We start from the raw sequence: 18,681 nt of genomic DNA on the forward strand, positions 1-18,681 counted from the left end.
CCAGAGGGACAAGAATGTGGCCATTCATGCCCAGCACAAGCCGGGTTTGTCCTGGATCACCTCGGGCTCACCCTTCCTCAAGCCACAGCCTGGGAATGCCATCTGGCTTTGCAGGACCTCAGTTAATCCTTTGAAGGCTCCAGATCCATCAGAATGCTTCCCTCTGACCCCTTCTTTTGGGACAGGCAGAGACAGCCTCCATCCCAGGCTCCATGGACCCCCCTGCTCTCCAGTGCAGTCTCCCAGGAAAACGACTCCTCCAGCAGGAGCCAGGCAGATGGTCTGTGGAAGATGTGCTGCTTGCTCGTCTGTCACAGCCTTCAGAGAGTCTATTTTCAAGACTGAGGGTGTTTTTTCAATACCTGAGGACCAGGGAGCCTTCCTGGGAGACAGGATGGGCCTGTCTGTCGTTTAACCATCTCCGTTCCTGGGCTGGCCTGGGTGGAGACATTAAACTGGGATGTTCCCTCACCAAAGGAGACCAAGCTCCCTCTTGGCAGAGAAAATGCTTTGGTGTGGAAAAAAATTCATCCCTGTCTTTTAGCAATTTAAAACCTAGGGAAGGGGAGAGCCCTGGGACAAGCAACCCCCCTGCCCGTGTCAAGATCCTAAAGCTCCCCAAATCAACAGGCCTGAGCTGCTCTGCTCAGGAGGTGGGTGGAGCTGAAGCAAGAGGGAAAGGCTCCCACCGCAGATCATTGCAGCTTTCTTGCTATGGATTGCACTTCTAGACTCCAAGAATAATTTGGAAAATACCTCTTAAGATCATCAAACCCAACTGCTAACCCAGGAAATGGGAATTTCTGCAGAGAAATAAGGGAAGGTGGCTGCACCCAGCTGCTCTGCCTCTCCCTGCTGCTAAAAGGCATCAGGGAGCTGCCTGACCTGAATATTTGTAAATGGGATGAGCTGAGCAGAGCCCCGGGGCAGCTCCAGTGATGCCACTTTGCTCCAGCCAGATCCAGCAGCCTGGAAAAAAAAAAATCAATCACATCTGGGTTTTCCCCCATCAGCAAAAACACCCCTCTTAGAGCTCAGGGTGTGGAAAGGAGCAAAGAACTGGGGTACCAGAGAGATGATTCCTGCAATTACATCCCTGGTTACCAACCAGAAACCAGAGCCCTTTTTGGCACCAAGAACTCATGAAGTTTTCAGAGGCTGGTGCTCAGTGAAGAAGCTGTCAGGGAACCAGTGGCTGGGTGGCCAAGCAAGTTCCCTGCATCCAGAGAAATTGGGTTTTCCACCACAACGGATCACTGAATCCAAGTCCTGGCACTTTTTCGGTCCTGCCACCACCTTGGCAGAAGGAAAAGCACTATTATTTTTTGGGGGGGGGAGGGGGGGGGCTTTAACCCATAATCCTTGCAAAACCTTAAGCAGCCTCTGTCAGAAAGGGGCTGTTTCAGACACAGATGATTAAGGAGCAGCAGAGGGGTGATGGGGGATCGGGCAGCACACAGTGCTTGTCTGCACACAGCCAGACAGGAAGGGCGAGGACTCGGGTTAGTCATTGGAGTTCTTTGGAGACAGGCACCCCTCCCTGCTCAAGAAAGCTGCAATCCCACTCCCAGGGGTAAATCTGGAGGAAATACATGAAGCTTTCTGAAATCAGCAGGGTTTTTTTGGACCTCTCCATCTACCTGCTACCCTGGTTGGGCTGACATGTGGGGACAGGTGGAAAAGATGGATACACACAGCCACTCCTGCCCAAACCCCTCTGCTCACTGCATCCCAAAGGTGCCCAGTCAGAGGTAAAATCCAGCACACTCAAAGGGGTTTATTCAATCCATGTTGTTTTTAATGGACTTGAACAGACAACACGGTTTCCATAGCAAAGGATCATCAGCCCCATCTTGTACAAAAACAGAGTTAAAAAAACATAAAAGGAACACAACCTTAAAAAAAAGCCCGAAAATGGGTATTTATTAGAAAAAAAAAAAAAATTATACAAAAGCACCTCTGTGCCTCCTCACACTTTCCCTGCCTCCTGGAATTTCTTAAACAGGGGTTCGTCAGCCCGCAGGGGGAAGGTCAGAGCCCGTTTCTGGTAGTACGTGGAGTCCATGGCCAGGTTGTCGATGACATCAGCCAGCAGATGGGCTCTCTCCACGGAGCTGCCCGGCGCGTCGTAGCCCAGGGCAGTGAAATGCACGTGCAGGTGGTGGTAGGAGGGCTGGTAGTGCAGGTAGATCCGCAGCTGGGAGCCGGGCACGCCGAAGCGCTTCGCTATGGCCTCCTGTGGAGGGGAAACGGAGAGCTAAGGACTGGCAAAATCTCGGAAGGGATGGAAAAGAACATCCCTGCACGGCAGGAAAGGCACAGGGAAAGGTAAAAGGGATTTCTGCTTCCTCACAGCAAGGGAGAGGGGGAAGTTTGGAAGGCCAGAGCTCTTCCCCACCCTCCATTTCAGCCTCTGCAGGGACAGAGCGAGTCCCCCCAGCTGCCCCACTTTTATCTCTCCACGATGGGATGTCCTATCTACCCATATCATTTTCCCTTTCACCCTTATCACTCCAACTCATTGGAAAAGTATCAGGGATCTGTTACCAGCCAGCGTAATTAAAGCTATAAACAGCAACGGCGAACTCCGGCACGCTGGCTCCGCTCGCTGCAATCCCCCAGCTAATCTCTTAATTAATCTCCCACTTTCCCCAGTGCAATTACTTTCCAAATTCTAACGCAGTGAAGGAAGGAGAAGCTACTGCACATCCATCTCCCAAACACACCCTGTGGAAAAATCACATCAGCCGGTGAGAACAGGCAAGGGGTTGGGATGGGGTTGTTAATACAAGGAGCTCAGTGCTCACGGGAAGTACAGAGCATCCCTAAAGCACCTGGATGTGGCATGATGTGGGGAAGGTGCTGATGGAGAGCAGGAACCAGAGAGGGAAACACAGCCCTCTTTCTTGATTTAGTATCTCCTGATGAGCGGTCCCCCAGGCAGATGCTGTGCCAGAAAACCCAGGGAGTGCCTTTGCAGAGGCAGCCGAGCTCTCCCTGGCCAGGACAGCAGCGTGGGACCGGCCTCACACTCACCTTCCCTTCCTGCAGGATGTTCCTCAGCAGCGGGAGGTGCTCGGCCGTGAGATCCCTCAGAGACTTGATCTCCCGGCGATGCACAAGGGCGATCAGGTACAGGTCATCGAGCTGCAGAGACACAGCATGGGGATGAAAGGGCACAGAAAGAGCACGTGGAGGCAGCAGCACTTTGGACCTGACACACCATTCACAGCTTCCCAGGCTGTTATATAGGGATTCTTGTGCCATACAGGGATGCTTGTCCTCAACACCCACACTGGGCTGAATTTCCCACTGTGGGATGTGCTCACCCACAATATCCCACTGCACCTCAAAGCATCATTGCTGGAGAAACTGGGTTTTGTCCAGAAATGACCAGAACAGCCTCATCCCAATCCATTAACAGTGGGATCACAAATAACTTCTCAGCTTTAGAGGCAGATGGAGTCACCAGCCCTCTCGTACTGTGAGCACCGTGCTCAGTGCTGTCCTTCCACCTTCACACGCCCCTGAGCACCTCAAACATGCCTTCTCTGTGTGACTGAGGCTGGAGACCATGTGCAGGCACCCACTCAGATATGTGGGGTCACCAAAGCCCCAGCCAGGAGCCTGGGGTCTGCCAGCACCCCCCATGCACACCCCACAGGCTTCTCAATGATGGTTGACCTGCAGCATGCTCAGACGAGGATTTACAGTGAACCACAGCTGCCAAAACTGAAAATTTTTCCCATTGATAAGCTCTTTACTTTTCCACTGTGCAAACAGCTGGCCACTTTTGAGTCACATCAGTTCTGTTAATAACAATTTTCAAGACCTAACTGGTCACTGTACAAATCCAGGGCAGTGAAAGTGTGTCCCTTGAGCAGCTCTGAGACAAACCTTTGGCCTCCCCCGAAGCGCTCAGCACGTTCAATGTTTAACAGTATTAAATAATGTTTAACACAAAGTTAAACAAAAAGTTGTGGGTCATCACACTTTAAAAAAATAAAAATAAAAATCCCAGTCTCCTTCAGCTCAGTTAATGACTTTCTAACATAAACATAGGAAAGCAAAGGGTTTGGATATACTGAGACCCAGCTGATCTCTTCAGGGCTGTGAGAAACCCAATGCAGCTCTGTGGAAAGTGATACCTGTGTCAAAGGATGCTCTCAGGACCCTTCACAGGTCTCTTGAAGCACAGAGCTGTTCCTGCACCCAGCCAGCTCATGGTTCCAATTTGATTCCCATGCACAGCTCCAGAAAAAGACGGTGTATCAGCTTGTGCTCTTTGGCTCCGGGCTGGCTGGTGGGAGGAAAAGCAAACAGCTCTTCTCCTTAGAACAACATCTGCATGTTGCTGTTTGAAACAAATAAGCCTGTTGCTAAAATGGCCTGGAATGATGTCATGCCAGGCATTGCTTCAGGCAATGCCTCAGGGCTCCTGCAGATTTGAAACCAACTCAAAAGTTGTGGAAGACAAAAAAACACACAAAAAAATTTAAAAAAAAAAATTAAAAACACCCCAAGAAACCAACTCACACCACTGTCAAGGTTGGGCAGCAGCATGCAGAAGGATGGCAGATTTCACAGTGCTAAAGAGAAAATCTCCCCCTATCCATTAGCCTGAAATAACTGCAGGTGAATTCACAGGATTTGTGGGCCAGGGACTAAAGGAGTGCAAGGCCACACTGCTGAAAGGACTGCTGAGGGAGGGCTCTGAGAGTCCTGCTGGGAGCTGCATCTCACTTCCCTGATTCCATCAGCAGCCTTTCCTGCCAGGTGGGATGTGGCAAAAGGAACTGGTGCTCCTGGGCAGCCCTGGGGCTGTCAGGATCAGCTCTGGCTCAGTGCCACCCACAGCCAAGAAATTCCCTGGCTCAAAGGCAGAGCTAACAACCATTCCTGGGATGCTGTCTCGCCTGCCTGCGAAGGAGATCAGCAGTGCAAAGGGCCCAGATAGCTCCAGGGATGACTGGGGTCCAGACAGCAGCCCAGCAGCTGTGGAGAAGTCCAGAAGATCCTGTTCAGCATTCTAAGAGCCAATGGGAACATGGGGAAACCTCCCCAAAGAACAAATCCTGCTACTGAGGCACCCCCTGACCATGCCAGCTGGGAGATGTGGATGCAGCAGGTCTCTGGAGAAAGCCAAGCACAAATTTTAGCCCATCTACGATTTTAGCCCGATCCCGATGTGAGCTGCAAAGTTTGGTTGCAGCACTCAAGGATTTCCACTGAGGCTTTGCTCACAGCCAGGAAAGGGACAACATACAGCATGTTTTAGGATCCCTAAGTACTGCCCCACTGGGAGAGCAGTGAAGAGGGCACATCCTGCAAGCTGGACACATATCCCCACGCAAAATCTCATCAGGAAGAAGGCTGTGCCTCTGGTGACCAAGTGGAAATTCGAGCTTAGTTACCCCATCACCATTTGACAGGGGATTTCTGGAGTAGCTGACGTGCAAGAAATTCACGGGGAGCAGACACTACCCTGCAGTGACTCCCCGAGGCAACTCAGCTCTGCACCACAAACTGCTGCTCCCTGCACAGACACCCAGGATGGTGCTGCCCACCAGCAGGCTTGTGTTCCCGTTTTCTCAAGTTTTAGTTTCCATTTCTAAGTCTTAATCATGCAGCAACTCTCCCCACATGCCCCCTGCAGAAGCATATGAGGATCAGAAACACAATGGGGACTTTTTTTGACGCCAGCAGCTTCAAGAGAGGGGTGTGTTTATGGAGTTTCACCTCCCCAAATTTACAGCATGAAAGGGAGGCGGAGCCCAAGGAATAATTCTCAATTTAGGAATACAGCCTGGTCTTAAAAATCACTTTCACCAAGTGGCCACTCCCACAAGGGGTAAAGCAGCTGCTCGTGAGCCAACAACCATCTGTTTAACACTGTGGAGGAGAGTTAATTGCAGCAACCAAAGGACAACACAGCTGCCTGGTTTGCACCTCGAGTCAAGGCTTGCAAAAAAAAAAAAAAAAAAAAAAACCAAACCAAACCAAAAAAACAACCCAGACAAGTTCAGCAGAACAAATACGCAGGATTTCAGTTCAAACACTTCCTGACAACATTTGGGCTGATACAGAAAAGTGAAAGTGAACCTAATAAATGCATCTCCGAGAGAACAGCCCGGGTCTGCAGCATCCCCAGTCACCTCATGGTGGCCAAAGGGCCCTGGCAAGTCATCACTAACAGCAGCGAGCACAGAAGGACACAGGCACCTACTCAGACTCTCAAGGTGCTCTTAGGAGTCTGGAAGTGGACATTTCCTCTGGGTTACCTTCAGACAGGCAGCATTAGAGGAGCAAACCAACCTGGTTCTGATTCCACTTTAAATCTGGAACCAGAACAAAGCCATTGGAAGGATCTGGGTTTTCATGGACGATCCGATCAGCCTCAGCTTTTTTCTCCAGGATATTATACACCCACTGAAAGAGAAACACGTGATTTATAAATCAGCAGAGAATAAAAAACCAACATCTCAGATGCATTTAGCCCAAGCTCATGGATTACTGCACATTCTCTGCAACTAGAATATATAAAAAACCCCAATTTTATTTTAAGATGATCAAATAATTTGTAATTAATTAGCCATAAAACACTTCAACAACTAACAAACTCCAGAATATTATGAGCACTTCAGTAAAAAGCAGTGGAACCCAGCTCTTGTGGGGCTCAGCACACTCCTCTTGCAACACCATGGGGCTGTTTACACCTTTTTTACCTCCCAAGCTGCAGCAAAATCTTTACAACCAAGTCTGGGAAGGGAAATTGGCTGATTTTGTTCCTTATTCAAAGAGGAAGGAGCAAAGTTGGATGTGGCTCTGGCTGCTGGCAGCTCACTGCAGGAATACGAAAGGCCTGTGTTTATTTGGGCAATGCATGTCTCTTGGCTCCCTGACTGATTAGAAAACAGCTCACCACTCTTCTTCTTCCATACTTAAGGTTCCAGCCTCCAGCCTGCCTGTAATCCCTGCTCTGGTTATCCCCCCGCGCTCCTCCTGCAAGGCAAAGCACCATTCAGAGAAGAGTTATGGAAATGGAAGACACCAGGGATAAGTGACAGAGTAAGACCAGAGAAAAGCATCTTTGCTCTCCCCTGGCTCCCAGCCTCAGCTCCAGCATCCTTTTTTGCACCTCCAAAATGTGTGTTATGCTCTGGGTTAAGCCCAGCTTAAGTACTGGACTGGCAAGGGAGTCTTCAGCCAGGTTCCTGGAAGGTAACACAAGGCAGCAGGAAATTGCTAAAGCTTGGAAGCTGAAAATGTTTGGAAACATCATTTTCCCCACCAAATATAGGTCTGAAATATTCTGGTTGCCCCAGGTGGGTAGGGAAGGTGCAGCCAATTTCACAAATACACCGAATGAGCTGGGCTGGCAGTGCTGTGCACACCAGAAGCTTCTGGGGAAGTCCATCAAGAGTTTAATTAATCTAATCAACACTTAGGATCAATGTCAACTGACCTGAATATATCTGGAGGGAAAAAACAACTTCTCTTCCCTTGGTCTGGGATTTTTTGCTTAAACTGCTCTTTTCTTCTTAGCATCATCTTAGAGACTGGATTCTTCAAGTGATTCTGGGAAGCACAGCACAACCTCACTCTGCTCTGTAACCCTGTGTGCTGGTTTGGGGGAAACTTCAGCAGGAAGCTCAGCAAAAAATAGACATTTGCCTTTTGCTGGGGTTTTTATGCCTGCTCTGATCACAAGTGCCAAGCCAGCAGTGCCCTAAGTAAGTTCGCTAATCAGATGAGCTGAACTTTAAACCCAAGGCTGCCTCATGATGGGCAGGTCCTTGGCTGACTGCTCCTGCTGCTCCCAGCACAAGCCCAGCAAGCAGAACACATGTCCAGGGACTGGCACCACAATAAAACCATTGTCCTGAAAGCATCCACACTTTGTATCCTCCAGCAGGAAACACAGACGCCTCTGTAGTCCCCCGGTATTTCTGTCACCCTTCACATTTCCCCTTCCACTCAGCAAAACCAGTTGGATAAAGACAAGGAACAGCATTATCTAATCCCAGAGGTCAAGGACTGACCATGCTGACCATGATTCCTCAGCAGACGCTCCTGATGGTCACCAGGAATGTTTCCATGTACTGAAATCAGCTCACAAGCATTTGGGGGAAGAGGCAGAGTGAGAGCTCCTGCAATTCCTGAAGGCAGCTGCTACACCAGGAAACTCAAGAGATTTGGGAGCAAAAGCACAGAGAAAATATTCCATGCAGGCTGTGGCCTGGTGGAAACATGCACATGCCCTTCTCCAGCTAATAAATGCTGCAGTTTAAGGCAGCAGGAAAGATGGGGGAAGAGGGGGGCATCCAAGGCTCCTGGTTAGTTTTGGGAAATTATTCTTAATGGAGAGCCTCAGCAGCCCCAGGATTTGGTTTATTCTCCCTTCTGCAAAGGCTGGCATGAATCAATCCCTACAGACTTGTATTCCTTTGGTCTCTAAAGGAGAAAAGGAGGGGAACAGTCAAAAAAGGATAAAACCAAGGAAAAAGCTGGGGCTGCCTGGGGCAAGTAGGACACAAAGCAACAGTTTCACCACATGGAATATGGACTGAGGAGCTGAACTGCAGGAGGCATGGCAGGAGGAGTTGTGATGCAGGAATCAGTGCTTTTCCATTTCCACAGCAACCCAGAGACTCCTAAGAAGCCCAGTGAACAGCACCAACACCCAGGAAGCCACCCTTGGACAGAAGAAAAAAAGTCAAGAGTTCCTCCAGAAACTTTGGGAAAGGCATCTTGGAGTACAGCTCCAAGGCAAATGTTTTTCTACAAAGATGGAAAAGGATGTCCCAGCCAACCAAGTAGACCATGGAGCTAACAACACAACCAGCAGGGAGATGGGGCAGAACACTCCCAACTCTCCAGCCGGGGCTTCAGAGGAGACTTCTGACAGCACAGTGTTTTGACAGAGGAGACCAAAGACGTCCGTGTCTGCAGGAGAGGGGCTGGTACCCGTACCTGGATGCTGAAGCTCTGGGACTGGATGAAGGGCAGGGTTATGTTCTTGTAATCCTCCCAGGTTTCACGGATAAGGTGCACTTCCTGCCGGAGGTATTTCTGGATGTGTTTCTCCGTGGCAGGGTACACCACCGTGGCTTTGATCTCTAGGAACAAACACATCATCTGAGTTACCACCCACATTGCTTCTTTCAGTCCCCAACAAATCTGTCTGCCCTTCCAAAAAATGCCACACTAAGACATTTCAAAGAGAGGGTGAGGGAGAATGGACATGGAAAGCAAACAAGTGCTTTAACCTCCCGTGCTGCTGCTGCTTTTCTGGAGGAAGAAAAAGCCAACAGCACAGCCATGGCCTGTCTTTCCAGCTCAGGTGGAGGAGTTTGCTGTCTGAGTTTTTCCACACTCGCTCTTTCAGGCCTATTAGCAACATCAGGGCAGAGGTGGGGCTCCCAGGGCAGTGTTCATGTGCAGTCAACAACCAGGACAGAAACACGACCCCAGGGACAGGGACACATCTTCCTCACACTTAAATCCAAAGCTCACAGGACGCACCCAGCTACATCATCCAGCCACAAACCCAGATGAACTCCAAGGAGCAGCTCCTTCCCAGAGCTCAGTCAGAGTGCTTGGCCTCAAGCCCCAAGTGCAGGAGGCAAAGAAGCCAAGGGCACAGGGACAGATCCAGAGCAAACAATGTGAGCTGGTAGGTCAACACAGCTCAGGATGAGCTGAGAGAAGAGGGCTGAGTGACCCCATGCCCACAAAAAGCATTTCACCATTTACCCTGGCAAAAAAAACATTTTCTGTTTGCCTCGAGATCAGAACATTGCCGTGCAATTTCTGTGGCATTAAACAGGATGCAAGTGCTCACCTTGTCAACCTGGCAGCTCTGATGTCAGCAGCAGTAAATCCTACCCACAGGGCTAAAACACTCAGGAAACATCCCTCTTTGGCCAAGACTGGATGTGCAATACAGAGCCTGCCACAACTCCAAGGTGCTCCAAGGGCACAGGAGTGTCTCTGCCTTCCCAGCTGACACAGAGCTGCTATGAACATCAGTGCAGGAAGGAGAAAGTCCCACAAGCCTGGGCAAACCCCAGGCAGACCAGACTGAGGCGAGTGGCCGGGGCACTGCGAACACTGCAGGCTGTGCCCAGGGTCTGTCACAGAAAACCATGGGCTGCACAAGTACCAGGGCACCAAAGTTGTGCTTCAGGTCTTAAGCTTGTATACAGGCTAGCCAGACTCTGAATACAAACACCTATTTGTTCCCAGAGCCAGGATTTAGGATGGTCTCAGTCTTTTTTAGTTTTCTGCTTTCTGTTTTTTTAAGGTCAGCGCTGCACAATCTGAGAGACTCTGCCTTTTCATTCCATGCCAAACCCAGCTTAATGAAATCCACAGGAAAATGCTGGTAACATGAAATATGAAAATGCAAACCGCAAGGGCAGTCTGGTCTGATTCCCACCATACACATGTTCAAACAAGATTGTTTTCCAGGACTCAATTAGCACTTCTATCAGGATGATGTAATACCAAAGAAAAAAAGACAAGGCTGTAGCTCTCCTCACTTAAAAAGATCAGCAAAGCACTGGGGAGAAAACAAAAAAGGCAAAAGATAAAATACCACAGCCAGCCTCAGGCTGAAGCTTCCACAATTTGATTTTATACCCCAAAAATAGAGCAAGGTCTGCAGCAGAAGCCCCTCAGTGCTGGGTGGTGATAACCACAGTGCGTGGGGGTGCAGGGGACCCATAATGGCTTTCCTGGTACCTCCCCAATTTGGGGGTGGCTCCTCATGGTGGGGAGAGAACTCAGGGTGCTTTAAATGAGAGATCATAGAACTCCTTCATGTGCAGCTGCAGCTGAGCAGATGTTTGGAAGAGGAGGCAGGGGAGAGGCTGTGGTTCACTTACGATTATTTCCCTTCTGAAGGTCTCATCAACCCCAAAATGTCCCAGCGATGCTAATTAGCATCAATCACTGCAGCCAGAGAGGCTGTTTGATACCTGCTCAGAGCCTGACAGTCCTTAGGAGCTGCACACAGGATGCAAAGTCACAGCTGAGCCTGGCCTCGGCTGCAGGAAACATCCACAGCGAGACCAGGCTCGCCCTGAAATCTTTCCAGCACTGGCACATGGCCACACTCTGGTTTCCAAGTCTGCTCCTGACAGGCTCTGTGTGCACCAGAGCAGCACGTAGGCCGTGGGGCACCCAAAACCTGCCCTGGCCTGGAAACTGGGGTAAGGAACCGCTGGACACGTGATGTGGGTTTCTAAGCTGGCAGAAGCATCAGGGATTGTCTCTGCTCACATGTGAGTCACAGCAGCCAGGCTGTTCCTGAACGCCAGCCCGAGGCCACCACGGAGCATCTGCGGTTTGTTCTGGAAGACAGGACTGACCATCAACTAACTGGAGGTTATAAAAAGCCAGGAGGTTTAACTAAAGGAAGCTGGATGAGCAGGAGGCAGAGAACATCTGTCCAGGCTGGTCACTCTACGAGGGGCATTTGAGGGGAAGCACCACAGTACTGGGAAAGTGCCCAGGAGAAAAGGAGGCTCAGATTGACCAGACACACACACTTCTCCCCTCTCCTGCTAAAAACAAGAGAGGAAAACACAATCAAAGACACAAGAAAAATCAAACCACCATTTGAGGAACTTAAGGGAAAAAGGGCTGTAAGCTGCTGTTACCAGGAGGCGAGGACAAAACATGAGCAGAGAGAGCTCGTGCATGTAGGAAAGGACACTCTGAGCTCACTAATGATGCCTCATCTCCTTCTGTGCCGCACTGTCCCCAGGCTCTGCCAAAATCCCCCTCCAGCTCAGCACATCAGTGAGGAGAGGCCTCACACTCTCTTCTCCCACCCCACTGCAGCATTAACACCTACTGCCAGACTGTTTTAGACAGATTTAGCCCTGCCAGGGAGCCAGGAGAAGCACACAGGGCAGGCACAACCTATTTCTCCTTTTGGGCAGAGGGGCTTTTTCCTCTTTGCTAGCAGGAAGGTGAACTTTGGTTTACAACCTCCCTAGTCAACCTGACCATCAGGTGCAGGAAAGTGTCAAGGCTGAGGAACAACAGATATGTCAATATTTGCGCTCTTGCAGGTTTCCTTTCCCTCTCCAAGCCTTTTTTGTGCTGGATCCAGCTCTGGGCTGTCTTCCCATCATTAGGTGGGAAGACAGTGCCTTGGACGCAGCCCTAACTAAATATATAATTAAATATACTAACACACAACTCCCCTGCTGCATGAATAGTTCATTTGGTTTTAGACTCACAACTGCACAAGGGTCACATGGGAACAATGGATTCCAACCCAACCCCAGCCAGGTATGCCCATGGCTTTGTCCCAGACAGTTGGGGCTCTCTTTAGTGAATGAATTAAAGCTGCAAAGGATAAAGCCTGCAAGAGCTCACAGTCTCCAAGGGCAGCACATGCCAGGGCAAGCCAAGCATGCTGCCAGGGACTCAGCCAAGGCTGCCTGGCCCCTGGGGCTCATCCCAGAAGGACTTGGGGGGCTCAGTGGACTTTAGCTGCAACAGGAACTGCAAAGAGGAAAGTTGCAGTTTACCACCCCTGCAGAACACAGAGTAAAGCACGACGACACCCCCCACCATCCTCCAAACCACCCCACACGCTCCCACAGCTTCAGGCTCAAGCTTTTTATTTAAGTGCAAATGCAAGAAGTTCTCTTGGCTGGGCAAACCCCAGAGGCAGCCAGAGCACAGAAACACAAGGAGAAGAACCAGCCTTCCCACTGCAGCTCCTGCATGTTTCTCCAGCTCCTCGCTGCCTGAAACCAGACTCTTTTTGAGACATGGATTGCTTCCTGCATGACTGAAAACTTTCCTTCCACACTCTCCCATTTTTCCCACAATTTCTCCACCCCATGTTGGAGCCATGGAGCCAGAGCTTCTCCCATTGTGCTTGTTTTAAGATGTTTCTAATAAGCTTCAGCCTGCAGCCAAGGAGCAAAGACTCCTTAGAGGACTGATAAGAGCCCTTAAATCACACCAGCACAGCTTTGGAGAAGCACAGTCCCACAGCAGCCAGGCATGAAGAGGCTGCTTTTTGCCATAAACATCAAGCTCTCCTTGGCAAATGGGTGTGAGGAACTGGATGTTATCAGGGAACATGGATATTGAACCATCTGCCTTTTGCAATCCAACCTTTGGCAGAAGGAAGATGTTTCCCTTTCTGTAAAATCAGCCTTTGCCCTCCCTGCAGGGGAAAGCCAAGGCTGGAGATTCCTCTCACATCTAGGCTGAAGCTGCCTCTTAAATCAAGACAACATCCAGAAAGTGGCCTTAAAATAAGTTACACATGCTTGCCTCTGCTAGCAGCACAGTCACATCAGCTCTGACACACTACTCCCCACAAATTCACAAAGTCCCCACTCCTTACTCCAGGGGTTTGGGTTGCCCTTCAGAGAAACTCTGATCATTACTGGCTTGTTTGCAAAAGTTATTTCCCATTTTAGCCTTGACAGGTGCATTAAAATCAATGAGATGAGTAAGACTCATCTGGTGCTGCCTTCACTCCGGTGTGCTCCCAAATCTAAAAATCTCGTAACAGTGAAATGTCTTTTCCGAGGTCAAAGCAGAGTCATTTGCTCAAGTAACATGCTTTGGCCTCCCTTTCCCTGTGTCACCACACAAACAAGTCATCATCACACGGGGCCTGTGCCGGTTTGACTGCGCAGAGGGAGCAGCACCCGACTCTCTTCAATGCAGAGGTGGGGAAAGAGCGCAGGAAGTGTCCACTTCCAGCTGTAAGATGGACAATGTAAGATACTCCAGCTGAATGAAGAGCCCCACGGGCTTGGGAGCACAGAGGCAGCATTGAGAAACACGCTCTGGAGGCAGCTCCTCACGGCATCAGCACGAGTCACCCACAGTCACCGCTTCCTCTGTCTCAATGTCTGTCTTACCTCAGGAAGCAAGAGGCTAAGCGTGGCAGGGCTCGACTGCCCACGGTGCTGTGAAATCTCCCAGATGATTTCCTTCACCACTGTCATGGGTTAGCAAGCATAGTCCTGGAAGGGATGTCCTTGCTAAGGGGTGCTTACAGTTTCCTCTGGGAACTGATAGAACCTATCAGCTGGCCAGTTTGAATATGGACAATTCTCTAAGCCACTTAAAGTTGTGAACACCTCTGTGATCCACATTTAAGAATAGGCAAACTCCCCCTCCAAGCTCTCTCTCGTTTCTGGTGCTGGGACAGGTGGCTGCAGGCCCCGTGTGGGGGCCAGCGGGCCCAGCCAGGCCCTGCTTGGGCCAGGCCAGGCCGGGCCACGGCCATCCTGGAGCCATGGACCTGTTCCAGCCATGGAACCCCCCCCACTGCCTTGCCGTGGGCAGCTGGAGCGGCTCGGCTCTCCCTCCTCTCCACTGCGATAAGAAAAATTCAACATTCCAGCTGCAAAGCTGCAAGGCCAAGGTGAGATTAACCCTTTTACTGCTGTGAAGAGCTGAAAACCTCAGGGAAGAGAGAGAGGAGATGCTTAAAGCTGAAATTCTGTTGTGAAGCTATGATATATCAGAGTATCCATTGTAATTTCATGAAGATATGGGGGGTGGAGTGTTCAGCTCATAAGCAAAAGCACCTGCGCTGAGATAGGCAGATGCTGACACAGCTGTAATTCCATGAGAAGTTTGGACAGGGAGAGATGAACCAGATGAGGACTTTTGCTCCAAACGGGAAAGGAGAAAACCTCAGTCCCTAGAGATGAACCAGATGAGGACTTTTGCTCCAAACGGGAAAGGAGAAAACCTCAGTACTTAGAGATGCTTCCAGAGATAGTCTTAACGATAAAGATGATGAAGACCCTTTGCTCCCAGGGAAGGAGAAGGGCCTCTGTTTTTTGTTTCTGAACGGCTCAACCTTAAAATTGTACCCCAAAAAACTTCAAGAGTGGACCCTCGAAAGCAGTTGCGGGAAAAGCTGCAAGTCGGGGGGGGAGGGGAAAGGACTCACACGCAGGCAGAGAGACTCCTCTTCCCAAATGGACTGAACAATATTTGGAAGTGGGCGGCTGGCTCGTTGTGATAATGTTTTCATAGCATGAGCAAGAAGAGACTTCTCTTTCTAAATGGACTAAACAAGGTTATTATGGAAGTGGTAAACAGACTGAACATCTCAAGGGTTGCCTTTTTACATTGTCAGTGGGAGAAGGGAAGAAGGTGGGGGGAGGAGGAGAGTTCTGAAGGTGGTATAATTTTTTTTTTCTCCCCTCTTTTAGGTCTGTTAATAAACTTTATATTCTTTCAAGTTTGGTGCCTGCTTTGCATTTCTCCTAATTCTTATCTCACAGCAGATAAACAGTAATGAGTATTTTGGACCAAACCACTACACTAAATTGGTGTTTCTGCCCGGTTACAAACCGAACCCGCGACAACCACATACCACAGGACTGTTCCATGAACTGCTTAACACCAAAGTCTGGCCTTTTCTACAAGATATTTTACTGTATCTTATACCCAAGAGTAAACTTGCAAGGACCAGGAGATAAAACCCTGTAAGTCCAACCCTGCAACCAAGGGGCCAACAAGACCCTGTGCAAGGGCTCCCTGAGTCTCCACATTATCACTCAACATCCCAGATCAGTCAAACCCTGACTGCAGCTTTACATGCAATTCCTCCTGTTTAGGTTTTTAAGCTACATTCCTCATATCAATTATGTCCTTGGGCCGTGACTCAGCTCCAAAGGGTAATTTCCTTCCTCTCCTGACACACACGGCTGTTTCCCCGGTGCCAGCCCAGCTGCCCACCAGCAGCTCATGCAATGTGCCCGCTGAACAGCTATTTGCTGCTAAGTGCTTCAAAAGAAGAAGCCTCCTTGCTCTCCACTCCAACTTGGGAAGCCTGGACAGCAGCTCCAGGGTCTACAGCCCCCTCCTGATCTCCTGCTTGGGGCTGCTCAGCATCCAGAGCGAGATGAGGGGTGCCAAGGAGAGGGGTGGGAAACAAAGATGCACCACTGGGTAATATCACAGCAAAAAACTTACCTTTTAAAGACGGATTTAAAAGTCATGAAAAAGATAAAGCTTGGCAGGAGAAAGCCAGAGGCTTCTTCCCCATTCAAACACGCAGGAGGGGTTTTGCACCTTGCATAAACCTTAAATAAAATAAGGAATTCTGTTCTCAGAGTAATGTGGAGTCACACAGCGCTGCAGCAAAGTGCTGCAAGGAAGGCAAAGGCTGGCACAGCTGAGCTGGGCACAGCCCAGAGGATTTCAGTCTTGCAATGCCACCTCGTGGGAATCACTGCAACTCCCGCTGGGCTGAAATACAGCAGGTGCCCAAGCAGGAGCTTTCCCAGCTAAGAAAGAGGAGCTTTAATGTCTTCCAACAATGCCCGTGCCCAGTGTTTTCCTCAGACTGAAACTCACTGTAACAACAAAACCTTTAATTTTAAGTCCTTCACAGGAGAAAAGGAATTTTGCACAACTCAAGCTGACAAATCCAGACAGTACTTCCTCCTGCACCCTGGGAACAGAGCTAAAACAAGAGCATTTTTGGGAGGGCACATCAAATATCCTGCAAATTTAACTTGAGACTGCAACAACATCTTACTTAAGGCACTCAGATTAATTTTGACTCTATTAAACCTGTTTGGCTGCTATTGTGTTTATGGAAGCGTTGACATGGAACTTATCACTGCATTTCCACAATTTAAACATATACCAGCATTCATGCGGAATTAATTGTGGAAGGTGGTTCTGCTCCACTCAGGTGAGCCCCCACCTGCAGAGCTGCCTCCAGCTCTGAGGTTCTCAGCACAGGCCTTTCTGCACCTTCACACCAAGGTCATCAAGCCATGGCCATTCAGTGCCTCATCAGCTGAGCCACGTGTCCATGGCATGGGAAAAGGGCATAAACCAGGGCAGCATTGAGAGCCTTGGGATAAAACATTGCCTTCAGTGCAGCAACAACCCACTGACCTCCCCACCTGGGCCAGGTGTGCTGCTGTCACCAAACCACAACCGGGCTGGTGCAGCCAGGTCCAGCAGTGGCACTTGCCCATCTCACTGCATCCTCCCCTCTGGAGTGGGCAGGAACCATATCCTGGCATCCCAGCTGCCCTCCCAGGATCCCTGAGCGGGGCTGAGGGCACTCACCACTCAGCTCTGGGGGAGGGCTCAGGTAGAACGTGCAGTAAATGTCATTGTGCATCTGCAGCTCTGCGTTCATGGGCTTCTTCAGCAGGTCTGGGATCTTCTCCTCCTGGAAAGGAGTCTTTTCTAGGATGACTACAGCATCTGTGCCCTCTCCGGAGAGGCCAATCTTCTGGAAAAGGAATGGATAAAGTCATCAGCAAACACAGATGGGTGCTAGAGGTCAGGGATCATGGCAGACACCTTGTAGCACCCTGGTCCTCATGCCCAAACCCCCTTGCAGGCCAGACACCCTTCCAAAAATAAACTGCACATTTGCCCGGAAGTACAGCAGGAATTTGCTCCCCACCAAGGAACAAAGGTGGTTTTTGGGGGAGCAGGGGATGTGAGCAATGACTCAGCCCACGTGCACCTCCCCGGATGCTCCAGGTTTCCTGCTGACCCACAGCACCAATTTCATCTCTGACACTTCCCAGAAAGAGGGCAGAGGAAGGCATAGGGATTTGCATCATAGTCAAGGAGCAAGTTCTGGGGCAGGAGGCACTTACGGCTGCCCTGCTCCAAGGAACCACAGCCCCTGATCCCGTGGCCTCAGCATGCTGGTTTTGGGCAGTGCTGGGTGTGGAACATCCCCCAACATCACTCCTGTCTGTACAAGACCGAGGTGAGGCCTCACCACACCACTTGCAGAGAGCAACAGGGCTCACCTGGGGCTCCCAACCCTGTCAGGCTCACAGAACAGAGCAGGAGGTCTATACCCAATTCAGCTACTGCAGCAACCCACTGCCTCGAGACCAAAGAAGCAGCCTGGGACTTCCCAATCCTCATCTCCTGCTAGGATGCACATCTTCAGGAGACAGGAGCAGAGGCAGCTGCATGCTTCCCACGCCATGCACAGACAATCCCAAAAGCTATTACAAATATTCCTGTAATGGCTGTTTTACAGTCTCAAAGTCGGAGTGCTGCTGGCAATCCAGTGCCACTCTACCTACCAAGCACGAACAGCTTGCTTGAATTCAAAACCACCAAATTATACGAACAAGAAAGAGGGTTGCAATAAGGTCTCCAGCCGCCTCCTTGGCCTGGTTTGGGCAGCGCCAGGCTGGAAAAGCCGGTCGGGACCCGGCCGGGATGGGATGACCGGAGGGTGACCGGGACCCGCGGCGCCGGGGGGCGTGGCTTGCCCGGAGAGCGGCGCCGGGGGCGGGGCCAAGCCCTCAGCGGCGGAAAATGGCGGCGGGCGCGACCGCCCCCCCCCGGTACCTCCGCGTGCAGGAACACGACTTTGTCCCTCGCCGACTCCCGCAGGACGCGCCGCACCCGCAGGTCCGACAGCGTGAAGGCGGCGGCGGCCCCGCCTGGAGCGGCGGCCCCGCCATTTTTCTCCTCCTCCTCCTCCCGCTTCCTCTTCGGCTGCGGGCCCTCCGCCATGGTTCGCGCCCGCCCCTGCACTGCGCACGCGCGGCGCCTCGGGGAGCGCTGGGGAACCGCGCCCCCTGGCGGCTCGGAGGTCGCGCAGCTCCGCGGCTCCTTCTCCCACAAACCGCCCGAACCGGGATTGAGAACAAACATACGGAAAACCACCAA

The 18,681-nt window shown here is 50.7% G+C and overlaps 1 protein-coding gene across 1 annotated transcript; it reads right to left on the reverse strand.

Annotated features, from left to right (window-relative positions):
• Nucleotides 1–1,830: 1,830 nt before the first annotated feature.
• DCPS (decapping enzyme, scavenger) lies at nucleotides 1,831–18,525 on the reverse strand (the record flags this gene model as incomplete). Its single annotated transcript, XM_082296899.1, has 6 exons — nucleotides 1,831–2,236; nucleotides 3,037–3,147; nucleotides 6,316–6,429; nucleotides 8,974–9,119; nucleotides 17,098–17,266; nucleotides 18,358–18,525. The coding sequence occupies 6 exons, from the start codon at nucleotides 18,523–18,525 to the stop codon at nucleotides 1,970–1,972; spliced, it is 975 nt and encodes a 324-aa protein (XP_082153025.1). The 3' UTR covers nucleotides 1,831–1,969.
• Nucleotides 18,526–18,681: the final 156 nt, after the last annotated feature.

This window comes from Coloeus monedula (genome assembly GCF_965178545.1).
Source record: "Coloeus monedula genome assembly, chromosome: 25".
NCBI lineage: Eukaryota > Metazoa > Chordata > Aves > Passeriformes > Corvidae > Coloeus > Coloeus monedula.